The sequence below is a fragment of the Oncorhynchus nerka genome, linkage group LG4, assembly GCF_034236695.1.
Source record: "Oncorhynchus nerka isolate Pitt River linkage group LG4, Oner_Uvic_2.0, whole genome shotgun sequence".
In the NCBI taxonomy this organism is placed as follows: Eukaryota; Metazoa; Chordata; class Actinopteri; order Salmoniformes; family Salmonidae; genus Oncorhynchus; species Oncorhynchus nerka.
In genome coordinates, this window is record NC_088399.1 from 41,783,830 (window position 1) to 41,801,783 (window position 17,954).

At 40.4% G+C, this 17,954-nt stretch overlaps 1 protein-coding gene and 1 pseudogene across 4 annotated transcripts; one reads left to right on the top strand and one right to left on the bottom strand.

Moving 5' to 3' along the window:
• Positions 1 to 374: 374 nt before the first annotated feature.
• zmat5 (zinc finger, matrin-type 5) lies at positions 375 to 7,193 on the bottom strand. 4 transcript variants are annotated; one of them, XM_029654604.2, is made up of 6 exons: positions 7,010 to 7,193; positions 5,907 to 6,083; positions 3,871 to 3,933; positions 3,694 to 3,774; positions 3,269 to 3,377; positions 375 to 3,105 (listed from the first exon to the last, which is right to left on the bottom strand). In XM_029654604.2, exons 2-6 carry the CDS (start codon positions 6,031 to 6,033, stop codon positions 2,955 to 2,957), a joined length of 531 nt encoding a protein of 176 aa, XP_029510464.1. In that variant the 5' UTR covers positions 6,034 to 6,083; positions 7,010 to 7,193; the 3' UTR covers positions 375 to 2,954. The 4 variants fall into 4 exon arrangements, with proteins under 4 accessions (XP_029510464.1, XP_029510479.1, XP_029510470.1 ...); XM_029654619.2 differs by lacking the exon at positions 7,010 to 7,193 and adding an exon at positions 6,640 to 6,973; XM_029654610.2 differs by lacking the exon at positions 7,010 to 7,193 and adding an exon at positions 6,635 to 6,973.
• A 7,262-nt stretch (positions 7,194 to 14,455) lies between these two features.
• On the top strand, positions 14,456 to 15,827 carry LOC115125133 (cytochrome b-c1 complex subunit 9-like; annotated as a pseudogene).
• The last annotated feature ends 2,127 nt before the right edge of the window (positions 15,828 to 17,954 follow it).

Below are 17,954 nucleotides of genomic sequence, written 5' to 3' on the forward strand. Positions count from 1 at the left end.
TGCGAGACAGCCAGCACGGTCATAATAATAATCAGAATATTATTCACACTGCCGGCCAACCAACCAGGGAAGGATCCAGCTGTCCTGTCATCTCCCTCAGGGAGCCTATCTGAAACAAATTGAAAATGTTCTTTTAGGGTGTAGCAGTTTCGGTTTCAATCTGTGTCACTGTCACAGGAAAAGGCAGACACGCTGCCAGCAAAGGGTCCCTGTCACAGGGTGATGGGACATCCTACCCAGATCTGGGCTGGACCGTAGCTGCCTGGCACATATGGACAGGCCTCCATTAACACACTGAAGTAATGTCCTGAATACCACTTGTTCTGTTATCCCCTAGTTGTTCTTGCAAGTGAAACAGGGGAAATAACAATATGTCCAGTTAAAACACTATTTTATTACCAGAAGATAGGAAATTTAAAACCATTTTTGTTACAAAAGTGGCCAGCCATCCTTGGCGAGGTAATCACTCGTGGACAGACTACGTAAACATAAATGGTATAGTAGATCTGTCATGATACGGGAAGGTTTGATAACGAGCAGCATTAGTTCCCATGCTTTGGACAAATCACAATTTTCTCTTCTTTCGAAAAACATAAGGGGAGGGAACATTTGGCCAATAGACTTGCCTGTAACTCAGAGAGAGGGTGGAGCTCTTTGTTCCGGTTGCGATACTCATTCTCTTAATACAGACCCAGAACTTAATCGGAGGTAAAACAGTATGCCATCCATTATAAATAAATCCCAACATGGACAAACCACTTTCCATTCACATAGAATATGTGGAGGGAAGCAAATGACAAAATACAAAAGTATTTTTTTAAATAAACTCAGCACAAAAAAGAAACATCCCTTCTTCAGAACCCAGTCTTTCAAAGAGAATTTGTAAAAATCCAAATAACTTCACAGATCTTCATTGTATAAAGGGTTTAAACACTGTTACCCATGCTTGTTCAACGAACCATAAACAATTAATGAACCATAAACAATTAATGAACATGCACTGGTGGAACAGTCTTTAAGACACAGTTATGAAAACTAAGACACTAAAGAGGCCTTTCTACGGACTCTGAAAAACACCAAAAGAAAGATGTCCAGGGTCTCTGCTCATCTGCGTGAACGTGCCTTAGGCATGCTGCGAGGCATGAGGACTGCATGAGGACTGCAGATGTGGCCAGGGCAATAAATTGCAATGCCCGTACTGGGAGACGCCTAAGACAGAGCTACAGAGACCGGACGTACAGCTGATCGTCCTCGCAGCGGCAGACCACGTGTAACAACACCTGCACAGGATCGGTACATCTGAACATCATACCTGCAGGACAGGTGTAGGATTGCAACAACTGCTCGAGTTATACCAGGAACGCACAATCCCTCCACCAGTGCTCAGACTGTCCGCAATAGGCTGAGAGGATGGACTGAGGGCTTGTTGTAAGGCAGGTCCTTACCAGACATCACCAGCAACAACGTCGCCTATGGGCACAAACCCACCGTCGCTGGACCAAACAGGACTGACAAAAAGGGCTCTTCACTGACGAGTCGCGGTTTTGTCTCACCAGGGGTGATGGTCGGATTCGCGTTTATCGTCAAAGGAATGAGCGTTACACCGAGGCATGTACACTGGAGCGGGATCGATTTGGAGGTGGAGGGTCCGTCATGGTCTAGGGCGGTGTGTCACAGCATCACCGGACTGAGCTTGTTGTCATTGCAGGCAATCTTAACTTACAGGGAAGACATCCCCCTCCCTCATGTGGTACCCTTTCTGCAGGCTCATCCTGACATGACCCTCCAGCATGACAATGCCACCAGCCATACTGCTTGTTCTGTGTGTGATTTCCTGCAAGACAGGAATGTCAGTGTTCTGCCATGGCCAGCAAAGAGCCCAGATCTCAATGCCATTGAGTATGTCTGGGACCTGTTGAATCGGAGGGTGAGGGCTAGGGCCATTCCCCCCAGAAATGTCCGGGAACTTGCAGGTGCCTTGGTGGAAGAGTGGGGTAACATCCCACAGCAAAAACGGGCAAATCTGGTGCAGTCAATGAGGAGATGCACTGTAGTACTTAATGCAGCTGGTGGCCACACCAGATACTGACTGTTACTTTTGATTTTGACCCCCCTTTGTTCAGGGACACATTATTGCATTTCTGTTAGTCACATGTCTGTGGAACTTGTTCTGTTTATGTCTCAGTTGTTCAATCTTGTTATGTTCATACAAATATTTACACATTAAGTTTGCTGAAAATAAAAGCAGTTGACAGTGAGAGGACGTTTCTATATCACGGTAGCCACTCCTGTTCTGCTGCTTTCCTGAGGCCATCATTTAAAAAGCATTAGAACCTCACATTCGGTACATTTCCAACTCAGAATACATTTTCTTGAATACGAGGACCTACTCAACAAAATCTCTGCATGCACGCAACTGAATTTTAATGTAGTCGGTGATGGAGAAAATCAATTAAAATGTGTTACAAATTCACTCACTTCTATCAAGTAAAAGTTTGAGCCCTAATAGCAATTAATGATCCGTTCTTGCATCACCACATCAAACTGAGCAAAAAATGGTGACCCAGCTTTAAAGCTCCCATGCAGTCTTAATCATTTTTAAATCACTGTATGTCTAATAAATGACTGTGTGTGTTTATTTCACTAAAATATTTATTTCCCTGAGGCTCCTTTTGCCATTGAAATGCTCAGTCTGATTGTGTGGGCGTGTTGATACAAATGTAAATATATTAACATACACAACCCCGATTGGCGGATAGGATCGTCTTGACTCTGAGCCTACCCTGCTTACCCCTTCAAAGTAGGATGCGTATACAAATAAAAGATGACTGGTCATAGGTCAGAATAATCAGATCAGTTACCAAAAAAATCCACCCCACCTGAACAGGTTGAAATTCCAGTTCAGGTTGTTATTTTGACCTCAGTGTGGAACTGCCATTAACTGCACTGCCCCTTCAACCCCATTCAGTTCTGACTTTGACTTTCCATCCTCCAAGGGGAGGGGGCAGAAGGGAGGGAGGAAGGTCAGGAATGGTGAGGAAATGTGGCGGCATGTCATTCTCTGGTTGATTATCTTCATCCTCCTCATCTTCCTCTTTCAGAACACTGTAGAGAGTAAATAGAGTAAAATAGTTTAAGAAAAGGGGAAAAGTATATTTTCACACTAATTGTATCAAATCTGACTCCATGCAAGCGTAAATAACATTTTAGCATTAACATGCACTGTATGCAAGCACTGACAGCCTTTGACCATTGATTCATACTGTACCTTCCACTGCTTAGGGCGGCTCTCTTCTTCTCTCTCCTGGTGAGCCACTCCTCTATGCTCCGCTCAGGGGACGCTCTGTGCTCCGGGTCCTCTCTGCTCCGTCTTTCATCTAGACATTAGACTACACCTCTTAATATGGATTTCATTAGCACAATCACCTTTGGAGCTTTGAATTCTGAGTGAAATTAGTGAAGATGATTACTATTAGAGATTTCATTGAACCACCTAAATTAACAGAGTGGCATTGTGTGTTCATAATTGAAATACCAGAGTACTTGCCACCATAATGACGGAAAATTGCACTTTTTAAAAATGTTATCATCGTGCAAGGTGCAACAACAACAACAGCATTGCCCATAAATTAACACTCTCAATATGAGGACCATGTCCATGGCAGACAGTGCCATCTTGTGGAAACAACTCACCTTCAATCTGCATTCTTAGGTTCTCCATGTCCCTCTCTGACATGTGAGAGAACCTACAGTTGTTGCCAAACACACACTGGCCTGATGCAAAGGACGAAAAAAAATAAAGCATTACACACCGATAGTTGTAAGGGTCTTTCATTAAAAATGTTCATTATATATCTTTGTTGTCTTTACCCGTCTGAAGAAATTTCCTGCAGGGTTTCTTAGTTTGTTCATCATACAGGATGGCTGCTGCATCTGTGATGAAAGAAGAGGTGTCATATTGTCCTCAGCCTGTTACGACAAGTACCTGTCATGTCGCCAGAAGATACCAACCCTAACGGAAAATGTACAGTAGCCATAGCAGCCACTTTGGAATGGCAGTGTCAGCCAATTATCTCCTGTGTTGTTCAACGTGATGTGCCATTCAATAATGGCTGCCGTGGCTACTGCTAGCTAGCGTAAAGACGATAAGGGCAGTTTTCCAGGAAAACTGTCTAAGTATTTCAATCTTCTCGATGGAGCAGTGTGGATAAAGGTAAACATTTGGAGTACAGTGGCATATCCCCATCCCTGCATTGAGGTATGTTTTCTGACCACAGTGCAGCTCAGTGTAAACAAGCGTAAGGGTAGGATTGGTATCTTCTGGGAACTGTCATAACAACAATGGACTGCAATTTCATTTAGAAGAGGACTCGAACTGAAATGTATTTGATCACATCATTCTGAATTGAACCCCAACCATCTCTTTATGCTGTTATTTTTGTTTAATCATGTTACATGTCTCCTAATTGGTTACTGTGTCAAACATTGAAGCCCTGGTCTGATGATCTGAAGTCAAAACATGTCGGCCCTGCTATTTAAAAAAAATATGTCTACTGAAATGCCAAGTAAATAAAGCCTTTTTAAATCGAGAAGTGCCTGCATTCATTCTTTAAGAGTGCAAGATAATAATTGTTTCTACATTTAACGTTTACGAAGTGGTGGCCACCATTCTCTTTATTTTATTCTGCCAGTCTATAGAGTGCCTTTTTTCAAAGAGCACCTCATACCAAAACTCCGTTATCATTTTTTTTTTAAAGCTAAATCAATTTTTAGAGTTACAAATTAATGATATGTACCCACTGGTTCTTAAAGAAAATACAGCTGATAAATGCCTCATGAGCTTAGTTTAACTGTATTCAGAGTACTAAATATATGCTTGTTTTACGCCAATGTTTGTAAACAAAGTAAATGTAAACAAACACTGTATAGTCTAAAAAACATGGTTAAAACAATAATTCTGATATTATCGATGGTCAGGCCCTGTCCTTGCATCCAAAGCTCTGTCTTGGCATTTGGGAGTGATTACATTTCTCCAGCCCCATTCCTCAGCTTTCTACAGAAACAGTGGCTTTGTTATTGTTTTAACTCCTGTTTGGCCCTTTAAGAACACCATGCGGTTTTTTTCTGACCCCTCAAACCATGTTGGACAAACGGTGCATTCAAGACAACTGGGAACTCCCACCCTAAAAGAAATCTGACTGGGAACTCCCACCCCAAAAGAAATCTGACTGGGAAAACACTTCTTTTTTACGGTCATCCAACTCAGAAACTCAGGCATCAAAAAATATATATAATAATGATATTTAACCAGGTAGGCCAGTTGATAACAAGTTCTCATTTACAACTGCGACCTGGCCAAGATAAAGCAAAGCAGTGCGACAAAAACAGAGTTACACATAAACAAACGTACAGTCAATAACACAATAGTGTTATTGTGTGCAAATGTAGAAGAGTAGGGAGGTAGGCAATAAATAGGCCATAGAGGCAAAATAATTACAATTTAGCATTAATACTAGAGTGATAGATGTGCAGATAATGATGTGCAAGTAGAGATAATGGGGTGCAAAAGAGCAAGGGGGTAAGTAACAATATGTGGATGAGCTAGTTGGGTGTGCCATTTACAGATTGGTTGTGTACATGTACAGTGAAGGGTAAGCTGCTCAGACAGCTGATGGTTAAAGTTAGATTGGGAGATAAGACTCATGCTTCAGAGATTTTTGCAATTCGTTCCAGTAATTGGCAGCAGAGAACTGGAAGGAAAGGCGGCCATCATCCTAGATTTCTGACTTCCCTGACCTGAAAATCACTAACGTAAAGATTTCTCCTAGTCTGAGCTGTTAGGTTTTTTTGTTGTTCTCAGTTGTCTTAAACACACCATGAAACTCTTGGGAAATGAAATGACTTACCCCTGAAATTGTCAAACCAGGCCTTTTTAGATCTGTGGTGTTGAACACCATACAGGTGTTTTTTCCTGTTGTGCATGTTGTCCTGAAAGGACCGGTCACAGTAGTCACAGTAATACCGCTTCCCCATGGTTGAGATGCTGGCCTTCACTTCAGTCAGCTGTAGGTACCCTCACATCTCTGAAACAAAACACACAATGATTTGCAACAATGACCACCACAATATAGGCCTAATCAAAGTACTAAGACCTTGAGGTGCTTACCATAAATTCCACTTCAACTTACTGAGCCGGTGGGTAGGACAGTTAGTCCTTTAAACAGAGGGAATTTGAGCCAAAATATCTAAAGCTACTTATTATTAAACAACTTTCCAAACGTGGGTCCGTTTTAGACCCAAGTCCTCTGCTTACCTCATGTCAAAATACAAGTACCCCACAAGTTATTCCTTTTGTCAACATATGGCGCACCTTCTGGACTTTTATTTTGATATGAGGTAAGTGGAGAAGAAGTGGGTATATAGCAGAACCACGTTTGGAAACTCTTTAAATCTATGTTATTTCTTTAGACATTTTGACTCAAATTCCCCCGTGTTAATGACCAAACGTCATGACCACCGGCACAGTACGTTGGTGTAAGTAACACTATATTTAACTTCTGAGGCGTATTCATTATGCCGAACCTGTTGCAAAACGTTTCCGAAAGCAAACGGAACGAAACGGGGAGGGACTAACCTTACTTTTTTTCAATACAAACGCTAGTGTTGCTCCGTTTGCTTCTTAAACGATAAACGGCCTCCGAAATGAAAACGCCCCCGGCTTCCTAAACTACGGACTGTTTTTGTGCAACTCAATGCCAATACAAAAAGGTACCAACGATATAGTGTAAACACACCAGCGTTGCTAATAGCAGCTACTACTGGGTATGCAGGCTTTTGCTCCAACCTTACTCTACACAACTGATTATAAAGGCTACTAAATCCCGCAACCCCCTGCTCATCAGGGATTTGATTAGTTGAAGCAGGGCTGGTGAGAGCTGAGGGGAGTGGAAGGAACGGAAGCTATAACGCAACCTTTGTCTTTCAGTGTAAAGAAATAAGCAATACGAACCCTTTTATGTGAGAATTTAAAGACAATCCAAGGGACACTCAGTAAAGGTTTTCAGCCAACGTTACATTTTAGGAAATTGTTTAGCTGTAAAATGTTAAGTTGTTATGATTTCGACAAAAGATTATTCGGAGCGAATGAATTTGTCAGCATTTTATCAGCAACACTTAAAATAAGTACATCCGGGTCACGGAATGGCGGACTATTTCAAAATAAAAGTCCCCCGCGTAATAGTCGAAAAGTGTCATTAACCTGTAGTTATTCATGATGTATGTTTAAACATTAATAAGGATTCATATTTGTTCATATATAAGTGACATTTGCATTGCATTTGTGTTTTAGAACATGTTCCAAGGTAAAATAAATGCCCCCAATGCAAATGCATGACATATTCGTTTATAGAGAAAAAAATATTATTTGTGCTGACATAAAAGTGAGGTGGGGAGTACTCAGTAGGCAGGGTCTACAAAATCTAGATGGTGTCATTTTATGGGGCTCTGAACAATATGGAGTGTTGCTGGACTTTTACTGTGGTCAAACAGCTGAAAATGTGTTGACTGGACACTATATGGCACAAATACAGCACTGTACAGTAACACAAGGTACTGCAACAGAGACGCCACTACATAGATCATAATAACACAAGGTACTGCAACAGAGAGAACACCACCACTACCTTTCAGCATGACCCTCCTGCGTCATTACAGACGTGTTGACCAATGAATGCATTATAAGGCAACATTTTTCATTGATGTTTTGCGAAGCTGATCTCAGGAGTCATTCTGGCATGTGGTGATGCTGTATAACAATCTCTATCCTCTATATATATTTATCTCTTTCTCTCTGTCACTCTCTCTCTCGGTCTGTCTCTCTCTCCCCTTGTCTCTCAAACCAATTCCATTTCAATTCAATTTAAGGGGCTTTATTGGCATGGGAAACATATGTTAACATTGCCAAAGCAAGTGAAATAGATAATATACAAAAGTGAAATTAACAATAACAATTAACAGTCAACATTACACATACAGAAGTTCCAAAAGAATAAAAACATTTCAAATGTAAAATTAAGGGCAAATAGTTAAAATACAAAAGGGGAAATAAATAAATATGGGTTGTAAGTCGCTCTGGATAAGAGCGTCTGCTAAATGACTTAAATGTAAATGTAAATGTACTCAGTAGTGTCTGTAGAATATTTATAGGGTGTCAGTTCATGGGGCTTTGAATAATATGGAGTGTTCCTGGCAGTGGCATAGCCAGAAATCCGTTGATTGCAGTGCCAGCAAAAATGTAGGTGGGCCAAAATTTGGACACTCATTAAATAATCATAAAAGCATAGCCTACCATATACCCAACTGTAATCGATTGCACACAACAAACCATCTAACATGTGATTTTGCATTACAGATCAAATAGTCTTGGTGGCCTATGGAAATCCATGACTCTTGCATTTAACATGTGACTGACATAGAGCTACACATAATAAACCATAAGCCTATAATTAATAGACTATGAGACTCGAACATAATGCCTTGGTATAACAATAATACTCCTAACGTAACAGAGTTCACCAACTGTCCGAATACAGCCCAGCTGGTGATTTTATTTGGCCTCCCAAGTTTTGTGGTTGTACATATAATCATGTAAAAACATCAGCCAGTCAACTCCAAGTAATTTACATTTTGGAAATCTGTTCCAAAGTATTCCCACCCATAATAGATATAGTATATGTGTATATAGATATATATACAGTATATGTGATCGTATACAAATGTAAGCAAGGTTTGAAATTATTATGTTTTAGTAAAATATTATATCTGTTTGGGCTTCTTGTGGTCAATTTTCAGTCTACAAATGATTTGTAATTATGTTCCAGCCCCCTGACCATCCGCTCGGCTGAATGTAGTTGATTATCCCTGCTACATAGACTAGAACAGTGGTCACAAACCTCTTTTTAGTCGAGATCCCTTCATGAGTCAAAATGCAAGCCGAGTGCCTTTCCTAAAAAATGACAGGCTATTAACATTGATTGGAAATACATTTGTTTAATTCATTTGCCTATTTACATATATAGTAAGAAAGGTCTGATTTTCTCCATGTCGGGCTATCCGTTATTATAAATAATGTAGTGTCCCTTATATTTCAAAAGTTAAGTCTTAAGCTAGGCTATATGATAACACTGGTCAGAGGTCAGTTGTAGCCTATTACTTACGAGGCATAAATTGAAATAACTGTTTGTTTTGTTTTTTCACTGGACTGATGGTCATGTCTAAGAGGTGGAAGAGAGAATGTGCAAGTCGCAAGTGATAAGTGTTTCATGCTTTTTAAAAGTGCTGAATAAAAACAGCGCTGTAGTTCTGGTCATTGTCTCTGAATGTACTGAAACTGTCTTTAAGGACCAGGATTAAATCATAGCAATCAGTGATTGGTACAGAAGGAGACTGGAGGCCCTTCATGGCGAAATCACTGATACCAAATTACTTGGCAAATTCTACAGACACGGTTTCTTGAAAAAATAGAACATTGAGCTTTGTTTGGCCATTTTACTTGTTTTTGCTAAACAAGTTGGCTAGTGAGTCTTAGCTAGCTAGCTAGCTAGCTAATATGAATAGCCTACACGTTGTAGCCTAGCTATTGTTTAATGCACATGGATTCAGTGCAAAGTGGAAAGTGCAAGATCCCACACATTATTTTATTATATAATATGTCCTTGAGTGTCCTGAAAGACCACTGACAAATAAAATGTATTATTATTGCCAATATACACTGTGTACAAAACATAAAGGACATCTGCTCTTTCCATGACATCGACTGACCTGGTGAAAACGATGATCCCTTATTGATGTCTCTTCCTAAATCCACTTCAATCAGTGTAGATGAAGGGGAGGAGACCAGTTAAAGAATGATTTTTAAGCTTTGAGACAATTGAGACAATTGCCTATGCCCCTGGTTCCTGGCCTTTTACTGTGGTGAAACAGCTTAAAATGGGGTTCCTGACACTATTTGATACAAATATAGCACTGCACAGGAAAAACTAGTACTCAGTAGGGTCTGTAGAATCCATATACAGTGCATTCGGAAAGTACTTGACTTTTTTCACATTTTGATTCAATTGCTTTTCCCCCTTATCAATCTACACACAATAGCTCAAAATGACAAAGCAAAAACAGGTTTTTAGAAATGTTTGCAAATGTATACAAATAAATAAAACATTTACATAACTATTCAGCGATTACAGCCTCGAGTTTCTTGGGTATGACGCTACAAGCTTGGCACACCTGTTTTGGGGGATGTTCTCCCATTCTTCTCTGCAGATCCTCTCAAGCCCTGTCAGGTTGGATGGAGAGTATTGCTACAACGCTATTTTCAGGTCTCTCCAGAGATGTTCATCGGGTTCAAGTCGGGGGATGGTTGTGCTACAGGAGGAGTTAAAGTTAAAAACAACCATTATTTTCCAATCAATCCCCTAGTACAGTATAAAACTTGTGAAAACTGTATTTCATCCTCATTTTGTGCTTGTTTAGAACTGTAAAAGAGCCTTCTAATAAGACATTATGTCATTTACTGTACCTTGTCAAAGCAGCTCCCACCCATGATTTGAAGCTGAATGAAACAAGGTAATAATCTTGTATTTTTCTCACAAATGACAATAGAGCGATATAGGCGATATGATCCATGGATTATGACATTTCCTAGTGAGCACATATTTTATGAGGCAAATAAAATGTTCACACAATTGCCAAAACCAGAACACAGGTTCGTTCCTCTGCTTTTCAGTCCAAAACCCAAGTCAAAGAAGCGAATATTTTGATTGATTGCTATTGTGTAGACCACCAAGGACGGTTTAAGAAAAACCTTATAAGGCTATGTATAATTGGAGTGATATAAACCTATAGAAACATGATTTTATTATACTGCCTCAAAAATATTTTATTTGTCAGGCCAAGCAATTGACCTGATGCATTTGTTAGCACGTGGCCGGCCATGGGCTGATTTAATGACTGTGTAAAGGCTCATCAACACCTATTTCATGCAGTGTATTTGGAATGCATTCAGATCACTTCCCTTTTCCACATTTTATTACGTTACAGTCTTACTCTAAAATGGATTTTTTTTAAAGTTAAAACTCATCAATCTACACACAATACCCAGCAATGACAAAGCGAAAAAAGATCCTTGATGAAAACCTGCTCCAGAGCGCTCAGGAACTTAGACTGGGGTGAAGGTTCACCTTCCAACACGATAACGAACCTAAGCACACAGCCAAGAAAATGCAGGAGTGGCTTCGGGACAAGTCTCTGAATGTCCTTGAGTGGCCCAGCCAGAGCCCGAATTGCTGGGTAACATTTCCTGCAGAAACCTCATATCCACTAAACCAGAGAAACATGACAATGGAAATGTACACACACCTTTGTTGGACTTACCTAGGTTGACTCAGTTTGTGGAATCAACTGTCTTCCAACTTGATCTCTTCAGCGACCATTGGAGAGAGGCCTTGTTGCTTTATCAGGTATGCAACAGGGTCTCAATACAGTGATTTAGTTGTTTATTGGTCAATTTTGTTGTTACTATTACTGTTTGTGTATGTATGCTTATGTGTTGTTAATTGAATAGAACTACATGAGTTAGGTAGGGTCAATTTGAATTGAAGACAGTCAATTCAATGAGTGATTTGATTTACAAAATGGAGAGAAAATCATTGACATATAGCTTTTCCTTATCAGCTTATGTAGAAGTAAATGAAAATACAGTTGAAGTCAGAAGTACATACACTTAGGTTGGAGTCATTAAAACTCATTTTCAACCACTCCACAAATGTCTTGTTAACAAACTATAGCCTTGGCAAGTGTTTTAGGACATCTACTGTGTGCCTGACACAAGTCATTTTCCCAACAATTGTTTACAGATTATTTAACTTATAATTCACTGTATCACAATTCCAGTGGGTCAGAAGTTCACATGCACTAAGTTGACTGTGCCTTTAAACAGCTTGGGAAATTCCAGAAAATGATTTCATGGCTTTAGAAGCTTCTGATAGGCTAATTGACATCGTTTGAGTCAATTGGAGGTGTACCTGTGGATGTATTACAAGGCCTACCTTCAAACTCAATGCCTCTTTGATTGACATCATGGCAAAATCAAAAGAAATCAACCAAGACCCCAGAAAAACAATTGTAGACCTCCACAAGTCTGGTTCATCCTTGGGAGCAATTTCCAAACGCCTGAAGGTATCACGTTCATCTGTGCAAACAATAGTATGCAAGTATAAACACCATGGGACCACGCAGCCGTCATACAGCTCAGGAAGGAGACGCATTCTGTCTCCTAGAGATGAATGTACTTTGATGCGAAAAGTGCAACTCAATCCCAGAACAATAGCAAAGGACCTTATGAAGATGCTGGAGGAAACTGGTACAAAATGATCTATATCCATATTAAAACAAGTCCTAACCTGAAAGGCTACTCAGCAAGGAAGAAGCCACTGCTCCAAAACTGCCATAAAAAAAAGCCAGATTACGGTTTGCAACTGCACATGGGGACAAAGATGATACTTTTTGGAGAAATGTCCTCTGGTCTGATGAAACAAAAATAGAACTGTTTGGCCATAATGACCATTGTTATGTTTGGAGGAAAATGGGGGAGGCTTGCAAGCTGAAGAACACCATCCCAACCGTGAAGCACGGGGGTGGCAGCATCATGTTGTGGGGGTGCTTTGCTTCAGGAGGAACTGGTGCACTTCACAAAATAAATGGCATCATGAGGAGGGAAAAAGATGTGGATATATTGAAGCAACATCTCAAGACATCAGTCAGGAAGTTAAAGCTTGGTTGCAAATGGGTCTTCTAAATGGACAATGACCCCAAGCATACTTCCAAAAAGGTGGAAATTCAGGAGGGGGGGACTGTCTTCTGTTTGCCTACTAACGATTTGACAAACTCCTCGACCACTTATTAATTTCCGGGTCTCTTTCCAGTTCCACTATATGGCCTTTTCCCAAACAGGAAAACCTACCTATAGAGAATGATGGAGGCCTCTAGTGGCCAAAAGGCAATATTAGCGTAGGCAGCGCCATTGAGGGCTTCCACCATGCTTCTGCCATTTTAAAATAGTGGGTATTCCTATGGGTTGTAGCCTCAAATGGCGCTGCCCATGCTGTCAACCATTCATTTTAGAAACACTTAAGGGCTGTGTTTTGTGTAGGCTTACCCTGGTGTGACATTTTGATAACTGTGTAAAACTCTTGAAGGTTACTTATCAATATATTCACCTGTATTTACCCTCAAAAAATGAAATGCTAATTAGCTGCTAATGTGGCTATCATAAAGAACTACAAATACCATGGTGATCGGGACAGACTGCTGAATCGAGTCAAAGGTAAGAATCTCTGGATTAACTATCTCATGTTAGCAACTAATAAATTGGCAACATTTCTTAAATGTACAATTCTGTGAACTGTCTTGTGCAAGTTTTAAATTGACACAATACCTGTTAGCAAAGGTGTCGGCTAGAGATTTACATGGTTATCAAAACGTCACGCCAGGCAGTTGTGGGAAAAGTACCCAAATCACTCAAGTAAAAGTCACCTAGTAAAATGCTATTTGAGTAAAAGTATTTGGGTTTTAGATATACTTAAGTATCAAAAGTAATTGCTAAAATATGCTTAAGTATCAAAAGTAAAAGTGTAAATCATTTCACATTCCTTATATTAAGCAAACCAGACAGCACATTTTTTTGTTTTTTTGTTGTCTATAATTTCCTATTGGGGGAAAAATAAATGGTGGAAAACCGTTTGGAACTATTTCCCTGTTTGACTGCTAGGTTTTATGGGTATCATGACACCTCCACCGTGGCACAGATATAAAGATGAGTCCTCTTTCTTTCTCTCTTGACCTAGACCTACATGTGGAGATGCAGAGACGCCCAACTCAGTGGAAAATTTGCTTCCTTCCAGCAGGCAGTTTTTTTTTTTGCCCACCAAGCAAGTTTTTGTATGGAGGTCAATGAGTGTCGAATTTGGCCAACAACAAAAAATGCATCACTTATTTGCTGCATGAGGTTTATTTGATCTTAATAGAAGTTCAGTAATGCTTAAGTTGTTACGAGTGTATTTATATAAGTAGCACACGTAACATCCTGGCAACTTGAGAAAAAAACACTTCATATCGGAGATGGCTCTGCATATTCATAGTATGAGGCTAGTAGCATAGCATCTCTCTCGATTGACGTCACCCTCCTTAAATATTTAAAAATAGATTACAATAATGAGCTGTATCCACCAATCCAAAGAAAGGATAAGCAACCCGCCGTGCTGCTATGTGGACAACGACTCCCATTGTTAGGCCGGAGATATATTGTATCTTGCCACTATATCCATAATCTTTGCTACAGGTTGGAGTCCTCTCTGTAGCACGTTTGATATATTTCCATCTTGAGGTACACCGCAGTTTGTTGTACTTATATTTCGTAGACAAGTACGTTTTTTTTTAAAGACCATGTATTTATCGTCTGTATTGTTTTAGAATTTCCTTTGGCGCACAAGGATATGACCTAGATGTTTACAATTTAATTTCCCATCATACACTTCGGTTGACGTTATTCTGACGTTATTTCCCCCTTTCGCTAATCACGGTCAGCCAACATGTCGCTTGCGAAAGGAGTCTACAATTTGCTCTTCAGGAGAACATCTACTTTTTCCATTACCATCATGTTCGCAGCAGTGTTTTTTTTAAAGAATATTTGACCAAGGAGGAGATGCTATATTCGAGCAATTGAATCGGGGTGTAAGTCTATTGACAGATCTTCTCGTAACCTCATTTAGCCCGACATTGCTTAGGACAACTGCCAATGGTTGGCGTAAAGCCCAAATCAAACGAAAAAAGTTTTACGCGCTGGAATGATGCCGCGTTCAAAACAACTGGGAACACAGAACTCGAAAATCACCGACTTTAAAAAACAACTGGGAACTCGGAAAAAACTATTTGAATGGTCATCCAAGTCGGAGTTTTATAACGCGGCCCGAGTTCCCGAGCTGAAATTCCAGTCAGAGCACCTTTTTTTCCGAGGACCCAGTTGTTTTGGACTCTCAGAATTCGGAGGTTTCCAGTTCCGAGTAGTTTTGAACTGGCACTCGAATGCACTTGTAGTGAAAGAGCGCAGACGGGCCGTGGCGTCAAATGAGAAAGTACGTTTCTCGTGTCTGAGCGGATACATTGGGCGAAAATATGTTTTGTACATTTGTTAGTTCTGGAGTTGTGACATGTATATTTAGTGTTGATAATACTGTCAGTGCCAATAATATTGTTATAGATTCTCATTACTATTAAGTTGGCATATGCGCAGCAGTGTATGTGAATTGAAGCACTCTAGTATTGTGCGCAAATTTTGATTGCGTTTTGCATATGATTGCTTATGTACTTTTAACTTGTTTGTTCAGCAAAATTCTCTCCATAGTTGGGATACAGCATGAGTCGTTATACGTGTGATCCAACTTTCAATGTTGTGTTTGGTTCGTAGAAACTCTGGAAACACATCAAATACCAAAACGAGGATGAATAAAGAAGTGGCCTTATGTTGCGGCAGAAATGAAGCAAACGCCACACTTCAGTTTCCATTCCTGAGTCGGTCTTCGTGAACCATCACCTGCATTGACCTGTCACTGCGAGGCTGATTGTTCGCATTCAGAAACTCCATGGCATGGGAGTTTAAAAAAGGCTGATCAAAACATGGAAGTGTTTCAACTTGACCTTGTATACTGTGATCTCTCCCTCACCATTTGTAAATGTACTGATACTTTAAAACTGTTAATAAATTCAAAGTAAACATGTTTTGATTTGTAGAATCAGTTAAGTAGCTAGATAATCATCAACTGTACTTGACACTTGTCTCTTGTTAGATATTGCACACTGTTACCCCACCACATCTACTATTTTAGCATTGCATTGTAGAAGGTAACAAGAGGTCTAGTTAATCACTTTAGTACAGTGCTGTAGAGTTCTGTCGTGGACATTGTTTTGCATTGCACATCAATAACTTGGGACTGTGGGGCAGTAATATTTGGCCCATTTTTATTTATTAGGATCCCATAACTGGTAATGAGACTTGATTGTGTTGCCATTAGGTATGACTATGGACTTATTGAATAGTGTTATTAATGGATGCTGTGAGAAGCACGCAAACGTCATAAATAGCACCTATCCACAAGTCAAAGAAAGCGCAAGTCCAATACAGGTCAAAGGTCAACAGCACTGGGTTTATCCTTCAGTCAGTCCTAGAAGAAACACAGGCCTATTCCTAATTAGATTTGCTCAACATCTGTGTCCTCTCTAGCCTCCTTTTGAACAGGTCAAGGTGAGCCTGTGAGAAGACAAAGTGGACACATCCGCTTGTATGAAATTACTCCAATTGCGCATCAGGCAAATGACTTACAGGGTGGAATCCTAAAATAAATCTATCTAGTTGTGCAATACATTTAATAAAGGGTTAAGTAGCATATTGTTCTTAAATGTCTGCATGCTCTTCTCCTGGAAAATAATAGCTGATTCAAAGGGGGTAGGATACACTTGTCTATTCAGGTAGAATATACCCGCGCTTCCTTGCCAGAAGGAGGCTATTGATTAAGGGAGGACCATGGACCAAAAAGACCATCCTCTTGCCTCAGTCCTCTGTGACCCGGAAATCGATGTGGTCGAGGAATGTGTCAATTCGTTAGGACACTCTGCCTACTAACTTTTATTTGTTTGGATCACTTTACACATTTTATTTGGGCTTCACCCCTGTAAACATAAGTTGCCTTATGTGAAGGTTCTCCTGTAAATGTAATTAGCCTGATCTCCTCTCCCTCACCATTTGTAAATGCTGATACTTTAAAACTGTTAATAAATTAAACATAAACATGTTTTGATTTGTAGAATCAGATAAGTAGCTAGATAATCATCAACTGTACTTGAGTCTCATTTGGAGGAGCCATTGCATACAACCGGATGTGTCCACTTTCCGCCGTCTCGCCTTGATTATCTTTTACCTGTTCAAACAGGCAAGAGAGGACACAGGAGTTACGCAATTCTGTGGAGAAGGACAGTCTCATTTCAAGCAAGTGCATTTCCATCCGCTATCACTCTCAATTTAACTTTGACCTTTTCAAAAGGAGTTGAGAGGAGGCAGGAGGTGAGCTAATTTAATAAAAGGCCCATCTTCTGAATTGAAACACTCAGCCACTTCTTGGTGAGAGAGGACCCCAAAGGTTATTTACCAGAATATCAGAAGATGGTTGTCGGTAACCGTTCGCTCACAAGGCACTGCTGTCTTTGGTTTCCCTCACTGGGAGAGTTGATCTATGGTCACAGGTGTGACAGCCAGGTCCTGCTCTGTTGGGTAACACACAGCCTCAGTCCCAAACAACCGGTTGTTCAGTTTTTCAGGGGAAATGGAAAGAGCCTGTGAAGCAACTTTTTGGATGTTGATAAGGTGACACTCAATCTTCTCCACATTTATGGGATTGGTAGATCAGTGCAGAAGAGATCCCCAAACAGTTTGCTTTTCTTCTCGTCAAGACCAGTATGTAATGGGATCTATACTGAAGAAACATATTTTATTTGAATAAGTTACAGTTCATATAAGGAAATCAGTCAATGTAAATAAATTCATTTGGGCCTAATCTATGGATTTCACATGATTGGGCAGGGGTGCAGCCATGAAAAAGCCTGGGAGGGCATGGGCCCACCCACTTGGGAGCCAGGCCCAGCCAATCAGAATGAGTTTTCCCCCACAAAAGGGCTTTATTATAGACAGGAATACTCCTCAGTTTCATCAGCTGTCCGGGTGGCTGGTCTCAGACGATTCCGCAGGTGAAGAAGCCGGATGTGGAGGTCCTTGGCTGGCGTGGTACATGTGGTCTGCGGTTGTGAGGCCGGTTGGACGTACTGCCAAATTCTCAAAAATGACGGAGACTGCT